This window comes from Lissotriton helveticus, chromosome 9 (genome assembly GCF_964261635.1).
Source record: "Lissotriton helveticus chromosome 9, aLisHel1.1, whole genome shotgun sequence".
Classification (NCBI taxonomy): Eukaryota; Metazoa; Chordata; class Amphibia; order Caudata; family Salamandridae; genus Lissotriton; species Lissotriton helveticus.
The window spans coordinates 253,486,854-253,499,072 of NC_136070.1; the positions used below are offsets into that span (position 1 = coordinate 253,486,854).

General features: G+C 47.2%; 1 protein-coding gene across 2 annotated transcripts in view; it reads left to right on the forward strand.

Annotated features, from left to right (window-relative positions):
* LTBP2 (latent transforming growth factor beta binding protein 2) overlaps positions 1-12,219 on the forward strand; it is a 1,439,407-nt gene that overhangs the window by 717,759 nt on the left and 709,429 nt on the right. For both annotated transcript variants that reach the window (XM_078659886.1, XM_078659885.1), the window contains exon 5: positions 7,818-7,988. In XM_078659886.1, the coding sequence (XP_078516012.1) occupies positions 7,818-7,988 (171 nt within the window). The remainder of the gene's footprint in view (positions 1-7,817; positions 7,989-12,219) is intronic.

Consider the following 12,219-nt stretch of genomic DNA (forward strand, 5'->3'; position numbering starts at 1 on the left):
AAAGCTCAATGGGCAGGTGGTGCTGTTGGGTTCCTTATATACCCCCAACACGGTGTCAGCACCCATTCCTGGAAAGGCATGAATCAAACCCTTCACCCATACGCAGGCCTCCCATGGTAGCTAGGCGGAGATTTCAACATGGTGCTAGACACGCACCTGGACCGATCCTTTCCCTCACTACGCTCTGCACAGGTAGCGTCAAATGCGCAGGCGCTGCAGGATTGGCTTACCTATTGGGGAATACATGACCTCTGGCGGATACAACATCCCACCGATAGATCCTGGCGCCCTGGCTCCTCCAACTGTACAACACAGCGATTAACGAGGGCCGGCTCCCACCGACTTTACAAGAGGCATTTTTGGTGTCGCTGCCCAAACCTTGGCAGAGACCCTGCAGAGCTAGGCTCGTACCGTCCGCTGGCAATGCTGAACGTGGACTACAAATATATGCCAAAATCCTTGCAGAGCGTTAGCACCGGTGTCCAACACTTAGTGCACCCGGACCAATACGGCTTTGTTCCGGCACGGTCCACATCACTGAACCTTAGGAGGTATTTCAGGGTAGCAGCGGATGCGACGAGAGACTGGCCTAAAGCAGGGATGCCTGGTATTAGATCTGGAAAAGGCATTCGACCGTCGTTGAGTGGGGGTATCTACAGTCAGTACTGGAGAAGTACGACTTAGGAACTGATTTCCTACAGATGGTGGACCTGCTGTACCGTAACCGGTGGTCCATGTGAGGTTGGGACCCTATGTATCGGGGTGGACAGGCGGCACCCGACAGGGGTGCCCGCTGTCCCCGCTACTCTTCGCGCTGGCCATGGAGCCCTTGGCTGCGGCCCTGCGGCAAACCCTAGCTGTTGGAATTCCACTGGGGGATGGCGTACACCAGGTGTCGCTCTATGCTGACGACCTGCTGGTGTTTGTCAGAGATGTGAGTAATATCCTGGAAAGTCTAGATCGCCTGCTGGGTCGCTTTGCAGAGATCTCTGGACTCCGGGTCAACGGGCACAAGTCTGGCCTCTTTGCATTTAGCGATGGAGTGGAAGACCCGAGGTTCAGACTACAAGGCACAAGAGTCCAGTGGATGGCGCACAAATTTAACACCTGGGGATCCAGATTTATCGCCAGCCGACCGACCTCTTTGACGGGAATTTAGGTCGAGCAGTGACAGCGCTCAGGTCACAGATCGACTTTTGGGCCACGCTCCCACTAACACCCACGGGCAGAGTAGCTCTGGCCAAAATGGTCATGCTCCCGCGCTTGCTATACTATTTCACTAACTTGCCATTGTTTCTACCAGCTTCCTTTTTACCACGCTCAATAAGGTCCTACGTGACTTCATCTGGGGCTCATCCAGACATCGGCTGGCACTCCGGAAATTGTTCCTCCCCACTGATAGAGGCGGATTAGCCTCCCCCTGCTTTGAGCACCATTATCTGGCCGCACAGCTTCAGTGGATCGCCCGCTGGTTAGCAGACAGGGGGAGAGAGGACACGGCTACCGGGGATCCTCCATACACACTGGAGCGAATATACATGCTGTTTCACCCATTGGCTGCCCCGGCGCGCCCCACTCCACTACTGCTGATGGTGGATACAAGTGCTTTCGCAGAACGCTGCAGCTCACGCGGGCAGTCTTCCATACGCACCGGCGGTACCCTTGGAGGGCTCACCGGGAGCGGGCGGTTCTAACAAGTCCTATGCTAGAGAGGTGGCATGATGCAGGTATACAGACACTAGGCGACCTATACAGAGACGGGCGGCGCTGACTCCGTACGAGACACTGGTCGCTGACGAGGGGCTTCCCCAGGGGGTTCCTGCTACACTGCTCCCTCCTGGCACACATGACGAAGGGTGGGGGGATGTCACGACATGAGCCTGAGCAGCAACTTACTATACAATATCCTCACATCATGGGTAGGGGGAGACGTCTGGTTAGATGGTTTGCTGCATCACTGAGAGCGGACACGGAAATAAGCCTGGACACACTAAGGGCCAAATGGGAGCAGGACCTGGGGCGGGCACTTGTAGATAAAGAATGGGAGAAAGTCCTCAAGAGCCCAGTGCGAATCCCCCGGAACATGCGCTTTTGCCAAATTCAGGTCTACATAGTTCATAGGGCCTACCTCACCCCAGCTTTAATTAACAGATACTTCCACAGGGCGGACGCGTCCTTCCCAAGATGCAAGACAGTGGATGCTGACCTACTTCATATTTTGTGGGGATGTACGGGCTGGGCACTTACTGGGATGACATCAGTAGACTCCCAGTGTACTGGGCGCATCATTCAGTGTAACTGGCCTGAATTTCTCCTACACCTTTTTAAGAGGCCCCCAAAGACAAGGCATCGTCCCGATTCCTAGACCTGGGATGGTGGTGGCAGAGCGCCTCCTCACCAAGAGGTGGAAGGCGCGGGAGCCACCTAGCATGCAGGCTTGGACCCTGTCCCTTCAAGCATGGGCCCGGGCGGAATGGGCTGCCATACAGCGGGAGGAAACAGTTGGGCTCCACAGGGAGCCTATGGCAGAACACTGGGAACACATGCTTAATACCCTACAGTCGGCAGGAAATGCTGCCAGTGGAGGAACGGCAGAAGGCTAGTTGGGGGCCACTGCCAGCTGGGGGAGCCACGCAGCGGACAACATGGACGAAATCTCACCTGGTGCTATACACGATGCTACAGCGCAGGGGGATAGCGAGAGTTAGAGACATGTGGGGGTGGGGGGAGGACTCCCTTGTGAGAGGGAGGGGGGAGAGAGGCTGGAGAGGGCTGAGCGATGGGGGACAACACTTACTGTATGCTCACGACCATGTCGCAATGTGCTTGTTTGAATTAGTGAAGTTAAGAGTTTTACGGTTCTGAAAATATAACTCATTTCTGTACCTGGGGCTGGGTCGCACACTACAGTGGAGTGCCTCAGAGACATAATACGCTTTGCATAACTGACTGTCGATAGATACTCTCAGTGATGTATTGTAGGGATATTTCTGTGCATTGTAATGTCTATAAAATACAAAATGCCAATAAACAGATTTGACCAAAAAAAAATGAGACATCAAATGACCATCAGTTTTATCCACAATGGGGGTCACTTTTTTTACCTCAAGGAGAACACTACTGCACCCAGAAGTCATATACACATATTTAAAGGATCAGAGTGTTTAAGGTTGACGATGGTTTGGTCCATGATTAATGCAGGATCATCACCAAAACTTCAAAATACATGCTTGATTATATTTATTGGTGGGCAAAGAAAACATGTAATTTTATGTATAATTACCAACACCTGTTGAGGAAATTGGGAAGAAGAAATGGGGAAAAATAGAAAAAGCAGAAATCAGACGAATTTACCACTTTAAGCAAGAGAATGCAGTTGTACCAAGGTAAAGTATGATATATGTGATAAACATGCCTACAATGGTGTAATTGCCCTATAGGCAGTGAAAAAGCCAATTAACCGCACCAAAAACAGATGAGAAGGGGAATAGACCGCGTCCTAGGTAGATCGAAATTGATATTCTATCAGGCACCGTGCATAGAGCAACTGATAATACCATGCAATAAGAAATTGATATATCCACATACCTATCAAAGTGTCAGAAGGACGACATGACGGGGTTTAATAAACGTGGCCAAACAAAGATAGTAAATCTAAATCCACAATAGAAAAGCCAAGTAATGCACCGTAACAATCGGACAGTTTACAAGTAAGCCGGAAGTAAGCATTGAAACGTGCCATGGTGTATTTACATAGGTAAATATAAGAGCAATATACAATACATAAAAGTATGTAGCCTTCACAGGGAAAGTCCCACGGAGAGCAATCCTTAATCCCAGGGTTGGAAAATCTACAGGAGGAGGCACAGGGCTTAGAAAGGGGAAATCAGGCATGTATTTTGAAGTCCTGATGATGATTCTGCATTAATCACGGATTGAAACGTTGTCGACCTTAAACACTCTGACCCTTTAAACATGTGTATATGACTTCTGTGTGCAGTAGTGTTCACCTTGATTTAATTGAGTGAACTACATTGTAGATACAACTGATGGTCATTTAATGTCTCACTTTCACTTCAAAAGACTGTACAGTGCTCTCACACAAAGACCTTTTCACTAGCCTATTGTACCTGCTGACAGACTGCGTCCAGGGCAGGGAGGTGGGAATTCCAGCCACTTCTGTGAGGAGAAGCCTACAGAGGTTTCTCCCACTTCAAAGGAGGCACCAGATATAAAAATATGACAGTCAGACCCACTCTTCAGTTCACTTTCTTTTCCTATGGAAGAACACCCAGAGGCCCGTCTGCTGCTGTGGAGAAGAGTGCTTTATTGCATCAAGAAGGACTCCTCTGCTGCTTGAAGCCGGCTCTGAACTCTCAGAAGTCTGCTCTGCTGCTTGAGACTTCCTGAGTAACCCCAAGGGCTTGTTGGCTGGCCTCCTGATCAAAACCTCAGGGGCAGCAAAGGCTTCAAGCATCATGAAACCGTACCTGGACCCTGCCTGAGTGAATCCTGACCCTCCAAGTGGTGCCTCTCCAGTCCTGAACTTTTGGAAGTGGTGCCAAAGGTGTCCTGATAGCCCAAATCCAAGCTATGTTCTTCTCTGCAGCAGCAAATTTTGTTTAGTGGCCCCTCGCAGAAGAGGTTCTCTGCCTTGTGAAGCCCTTATTGGCTACAGCCTTCAGCTTCATTTTGCTGGAGATTGCTGGAGATTTTCACCTTCCAAAAAAGATACTAAGGGCCTGATTGCGATCTTGGCTGATGGAATACTCTGTCACAAACATTAATAAGGGAGCAAAAAATCATAAAAGCATTACTAGACCTTTTGTCTAGTAACTTTAATAATCTACTCGGCCTAACTGTAATGTACTTGACTCGTGTACTAGTCTCAAATTGTGTGATCCTAGGCAAATATTTTGTCTCATAAAGCCGCCTTTTCTTCATTATCACATAAGAGAGCACCTTTAAATATGCAAGTTCACTATTTCTGCTGTACAAAAAAACTCTTTTTATAAACTAGACTAAATGTTTATTCCATGTATAGCAAGAATCCAGCCCATATACAAGTTATACAAGATTCCTCGCTTGCCTCTTGGTTTACTAATAGCATTGTCATCTGGGTAAAAGCAGTAATAATTTCCAGTTCATGTTTAAAAAATTATTTTTCATAAATATATAACCAAAGCATGATGTGGCAGTGCATTGTCATTTACAGATAGCATATTTCCCATAGAAATAGCCACAAAACTTTCCCATTAACATGTAGTTTTACTGATGATAGCACATAAACAATTTTGGGAAATTGGGTTTCAGCAAAAATATTTAAAATTTGCACATCACCAAGTAAAGTGTTCTAATTTGTTTTGAACCTATAAAAATATTTTTCCCCCACAGTATTACAAAAATTAGTCTTCAAAACTCGTAAAATATATTTGAAATGTTTGAATAGTTCATTTAACTATTTCAGTGTTGTATTAGAAAAAAGCCCAACATCTTATGGCCTTTCATTTAACATGCTTTGCACAGTTCAATTGTCACAGAGTTCACTGTATAAAATTCTCTAACTTAAGTCACAGAAATGAAAAGTAAATGTAATAAGATAAGCTGACTTTTGACCTCTGTCTCTGAAAGCCAGCAAATGTGACAAGATAACAAGATTTAATGGCATTTTTTATTGTTCTTTACCTTTATGAACAGTAAAGATGCTTTTAAATCTTGTTCTCTTGTAACATTTGCTCTGCTTTCAGAGACCAGTCAAAAGTCAGTTTGCTTTCCCTGAAGTTAGAGGATTTTCAACTGACCAGAAATGGCGAGTAGTACCTAAAAATAGCTCATCCTGAATACATTTTGCTCGACAATGCGAGTGGATTTTTCGAGCCCTGATGACCGATACTCCATCCGCTGTATTACAAGTTCCATAATATATAAAGGAATTGTAATTTGGTGGACGCGGTATCAGTCACATTTTTGACAGAATAACTTTGCCTGCCAGTTCATAATCAGGCCGTAAGCCTGAATTTATTAAACTTCACCGCGGCTTCATTTACAGTGGCTTCCTGACGACAATGCCTCCTCCTCGGAGACAGCCAGCTGCCTTGCCCCAATAACCTCTACATCCTCTGACAATTTCTTTTAAGACCAAAGGTAAGGGGAGACAAGGCCCAATAATACCACTGTATGTGACCTGCGCTCCATCCCCGTTGGCAAAAGCCTAGAGGGCTTTAGCTGAAAAGAAACTACTAATGACTCATGAGGTGAACATGAAGGAACTGGAGCTCAAAGCCAGACAAGCAGAATCCAGCAACTATGGTGACAACATACCTTCAGTTTGCTCTGGAGAAGTAAGGGTCCGCATACCAGAAGACCTGGTGCCAGACATGTGGTGGGAGGTGACATAGACAAACAATTTTCTGCATTTATGGTGGCTTATAGAATGCACAAGTTCTCAGAGGGGGGATTTGTGAGCAAGCTTATGGGAGCATATGCCTACAGTGGGAAGGGACACCTTTCTAATACTAAGAGTGGAAGTACAGATCAGTATACTCCCATGAAGGCTACATTAATTGCCAAATGTGGGTTGACCCCTGAAAGGTACTACCAGAGGTTCAGGGACAGCCACAAACCAGTCTTGGGTGTATTTCTTAGATTGTACCAACAAGGCACTGAGTAGTTGGGTGAGGAGCAACAGAGTCAATGATTATATTGAGCTGTACAATTTGATCCTGAAGGATCACATGCTCAATACTTGTTTTACAGAGCTGCGCCAACACCTAGTGGATAGGAAGCTCACTGACCCCAAGGAGCTTGATAAGTAGCAGACCTCTTGATTAGTACCACAGTGTTTAAGAAGGTGCCTGGGGTGACCCCAAGAAGGGTGGTTCAGAATCCCCCTAGCAGAGTGAGGGGGAGGTAAAGGAAGACAAAGACAAGTCCAAGAATAAGGTGGAAGGAAAGGGTTCCTATGCCTCTTTTGAAACACAGGGAGGTGATTCTGGTGGGTAGAGTACCCGAATGCCCCATTTCCAGCCCCAATGCTTTGATTGTTCTGAGTTAGTGGGGAGACTCTGTCTATCCTAAGAAACCACCTACTGGTGGTACCTCTACAGGAGTGGCCAATGTGGCCTTAGGGGTAAGTAGTCCCCAGGGGCAGGTGTTAGAACATGCCCTTAACTCCCTTATTTAGCAGGTGGATTCAGAGCATGAACACATGATCCCTGAGGGTGGGAGTCATCACTTCCACCAGGCCAAAGTAAATTAGGGACCTGTCACTGCTCTGAGGGACACTAGGGGCCAGCCAGAGCATAGTAGTGGAAAGGCTGGTTTACTCAGAGCAGTACACCAGATGGATGTAAGGATTACTCAGGCTCATGGGCATGACTTTTTCCACCGCATGGCTTTGGTTTCCCAGGAATGCGGTGAGGAGGTGGCCCAAGAAGGGCTTTCTGCTCTCCCTGCCCTGGTCCCTGTCTGTCTTTAGGCACAATAGGCTAGTGTGTAGAATGTCTTTAATGCCAGTGCTCCTGTTGTGTACCCAGTGCCCTTCACTCCTGGAAGGTATGAGGTCACTATGGCCTTCCTTACAACCAGAAGCCCACCCATGTTCATAGCAATGACACTACTAACTGTCCATACAACACCCCCTTTGTGAATCTCATGCACAAGTCTTTCTTTTCATACTCTATGAACCTGAGTGTTCCTCTTTTGTACACTGAGTGGTTTCTCTCCTGTTTTGTGTGCGTCTTGTGTGTGTGATCACATACTTCAATGCAAACTGAATGGTCTCCTCCTTGTGAATTCTTGCGCACTCTGACCCTTAGGAGCAAACCTGACAGAGAAAATTGGCCGGATAAAGATTGTCTTCACTCCTACAATATGCAAACAGACCTGCAGCCAAGGACACTGCTTCAACTACTGCGAGAAAGGGGCCACCACCACCCTGTACAGCCAAGCTGGCCACAACTCCGACCCCAAGACCGGCTTCCGTATCTGTGAGTACTGTCACTTCTCAGATTTCGGAGCATACAAAGGCTCAAAGTGTGAGCAAAAGTAGTAAGTGAGCACAGCCGTTTCTTAGACGTCTGAACAAGGGTGAATAACCAACAAGGAAGTAGCTATTTACCCAGCCACCAGCCAAATAATGTCAAATCGCTACTATTTACTTAGCGGTTGGCAAAATAGTACATAATCTCTGCTATTTAGACAGCCCAGGCTAAATAGTAGAGATGTTGTACAATGGCACGATAAATTGTGCAAAGGAGGTCTTTATTTAGCTGACTGTGAAGAAAAAGGTTAACAAACAATGAGAGGGTGGGGGCCATCTTGTAATGGGGATGGAACATGTGTGAGGCATCGAATGTAAGTAGATATACCAATGTATAATACCTTGTACAAAAGTGAGTGCAATAATTAAGCTAAAGTGTTTACAGATGAAAAAAACAGTAAAATCAATTTTGAATAAAGGCATTTGTTAGATAAGATATGTAGAAATCAAACCTTTATTTCAGAAGCTTCAGGATATGGCACACAGATATTTTACGCTGCAGTCTAAGAATATTTTTAAAGCATTTTACATACAAGTTTTTTTTTCTCTGGAGAATGCATAGTTTTTTTATGTTCCTGAACCAACTTGTAATTATTTTTAGATGTATGGGCTCATTTATGGCTTCCTATGTAAGGCCTTGTGCTTGCTTAGTATTTCAAACCTGGCAACACAGCAGCAGCCGACAAGCAGCAAACAGGGAATGCTTACTGATAGATGTTATCTGGGACCCAGAACTGGGGACACATATAGTAGGCAATTGGTGCTTGGGGCATAGTAGTTTGGGGCACTTGCAGGATGAGAATTGAGTGAGACACAGTAATGGGACTTTTGTGGAATGTTGAAGTGAAAGCAGGAGACAGGTAAGTTATGACTCTGGATAATTTACACAAGTTAACTCTGCTGGGTAAATACTATGAACAAGTGTGGTATTCACAGTCAGCAGAGTGAGTTTCAGGCATAGATGATTATTAGTCCCATGTTGTGAGTAGCCCCTTCAGTCACCTGTACAATGTATCTTTGGAATGGAAGTTTTGATTTTTAACATGCTAAGCAATGCTTTAAGTGGGCATGGTCGTCCCTCTACTGAGTCCTTATTTCTATCCTTGACAGTGCTGTCTCTAAAATAAAAATATGTAACATGATTGGAGGTTGTACCTGACTAAAATCATTGTGGGGGGTGAGGAAGGAAGGAGTAAGACCAGTAGGAGGAGGATGATGACAAGTAAGAGAATAAGGGCCAGAAGGTGGACAAAAGGAGGGCTAGAAAGACCAGAGCCATGAGAACCATGACAAGAAAAACCAGGCCCAGGGAGACATAATCTGCGAGTACCAGGGTTACCAATTCCAGAGGAACCAGGAACAAATAGACGATGAGGAACATAACACAGAAAAACAGGATTAGGGATACCAGGGCAAGGTGAGAAGGATCAGGAGGATGTAGAACAGGATGATATGGACCCAGTGGACAAGGGCTTGAAGGAACAGAACCAAAAGGAACAGCAAGCCCTGGACCATTACGAGGAGGAGGGCTAGGTGGGCTTGAGAGCACTAACTAGGACCAGGCGAACAAAGAAGACCAGGACAAGGAGTAGCAGACCCAGGTAGACAGACCAAAGAGGACAAGTACCAGGATACCAATGGTGGAGTGGAGGCATTGCCAAGCCCATTTTGGGCAGCCCCTACCTCTACTTATAAAAAAAACAATACCTGGGGCCTAGTGAACTTTCTGCCCCCCCCCCCCCCCGGGGCAGATCAGCGGCTATTGCCCCATCTGCCTCGGGGGGGGGGGGGGCAGAAAGATTGTGGGATTTTAGGGGGGAGGAATTGGCATGCCCCTAAATTCAATGGAAAAAAAATCCCTGGCGTCTAGTGGGCTTTCTACCCCCCAGGGAGGCAGATTGGGGGCTACTGCCCCATTTGCCCCCGGGGTGCAAAAATGACTGTAATGTTGCAGGATTGGGTTGGGGCATTGGCATGCCCATCTTGGGCAGCCCCCACCCCTACTTGCAATGGGAAATAATCCCTGGTATCTAGTGGGCTTTCTGCCCCCCAGGGGGCAGATTGGGGCCTAATGCCCCCATCTGACCAGCGGGGGGAAAGAAAGACTGGAATTTTGTGGGGGGGTGGGTGAGAAATTGGTATGCCCTTCTTGGGAAGCCCTCGCCCCTAAATTCAACATGGTGAAGAAAACTGATGTCTAGTAAGCTTTCTGCCCCCCAGAAGGGGGGCAGAGAGACTGTAATTTTGCAGCAGGTTGGGGTCATTGGCATGCCCATATTGGGCAGCCCCCCACGGTAATTCACTTTCTGCCCTCCCAGGGGGTCAGATTTGAGGTTAGTACCTCCATGTACCCCCCACCCAGGGGAGGTCAGAAAGACTGAATTCACCTAAAATAATAAGGGGGAGCAAAGGCCCCTGCCCAAGGGGCCGCTCCCCCATCCCTGGTGCCTAGTGTGTGTGGATCCCTGCTTGGGGATCGCCCTCCTTGGGCGATTCCCAAGCAGGGAACAACTAGAGAGGGGTACCAATGGAAAGGGGAAATTCTCTCCTTTCCAACGATACCATCTCTACTGACTTTCTACGTGCTCAGGGGGCTTAGATAGTCCCCTGAGCAAGTAGAAAGTGAAACTGAAATGAGACTCTCAGCTCATTTCAGTTTCGGTTTCACTGAAATGATGTCAGCGTGACGTGCGAGATGATCGTCATTTCAGGGAAACCACAAAAACAGTCTCGGGAGCTTGCAAAGCACTTCCCCAGCTCCCGAGGCAGTTGGGGGGGGGTGAGTGGGAATGAAATCCCTCAAATGCCCGCACCAGAGGGATTTCAAATGCCATTTGCGAGTATGTCCGGGGCTGTCCTCCACACATGAGCACTGGTGCGTCGGAAGGCCCCCGGCCATCTGACGCACCGAAAGGGTTAAAAGTCTAGTAAGAAATTCCCAATGATAACCTATGAGAGGAGTAGGACTCACAGTAGTGAAAAATGAATTTAGGTGTTTTTCACTACCAGGACATGCAAAATTAAAAGTACATGTCCTACCTTTTACTTACACAGCACCCTGCCCTGTGGGCTGCCTGGGGCCCAACTGAGTGTGACTTAGGTGTAATAAAAGGGGAGTTTAATGGTTGGCAAGAGATTTTAAATGCCAAGTCTACCTGGCAGTAAAATTGCACATGCAGGCTCTGCAGTGGCTGGCCTGAGACATGTTTAAAGGGCTTCTTGTGTGGGTGGCACAATCAGTGCTGCAGACCTACTAGTATCATTTAATTATGTTCCCTGGGCCTTAGGTAGTGCACTCCACTAGAGACTTACAGATACATTAAATATCACAATTGTGTATAAAGCAAAGTCACCATGTTTTAGGGGAGAAACACATCCACTTTAGCACTGGTTAGCAGTGGTAAACTGTTCAAAGTCCTAAAGCCAACAAAAAGAATCAGCAAAAAAGGAGGCAAGCAGGCAAAAGGTTTGGGGGAAAACCATCCTAAGCGGACAGGTCTAAGAGTGGTGATGAAACTGGGCAACCACATCACGAGGAAAATTGGTATGTTGACCTTCATAAAGCTAATGGCCTTGCTTTGGGATGGAAAAGTCGCTTGCATGGTGAAGGACATGTGCCCCTCCCTTGAGTGACCCAGCTGCGAAGGTACCTGGATCCCTGGTGCTAATTTTATTTGTTGTAGGCAAACACGGATCGTGCATGTATGCCATGACATAGGCCTGTCTCACAGGATTGCAGTCTTATTGGACCAAGAGGGACCCCATAGTGCTACCCTCATAGTGGTGAAAAACAACTGCCTTTGTGAGAAGTTAAGTAGCACGAGCGCGGAGGTGGCAGCTTACCATGTAGTGATCGGTAGAAGTGAACAGATCTGTTTACGAGTGTCACAGGAGTGGGGTTAACAGGCTCTCCCCTGTGGAGTTCTGTTGCTTTGTGCTTAACTCATCCCTTCGTTCACGGAGGACCCTTCAGGGAATGAGAGGTGGTGGATGAGTCTAAATTGGCCTGGCTCCTTCTTGGGGACCACATCCAGAGGGGAGACAACTATACCCTTGTGCAAATGTGGTGGGAGAGGGCCCTCAACTCTGCCCAATGATTTCTCTTAAACCAGTTTGGCGCGCACCACCTCTGGGTGTTGCATTGCGGATTTTAGATTGTTGGCCCCGTCTAGAGGTAG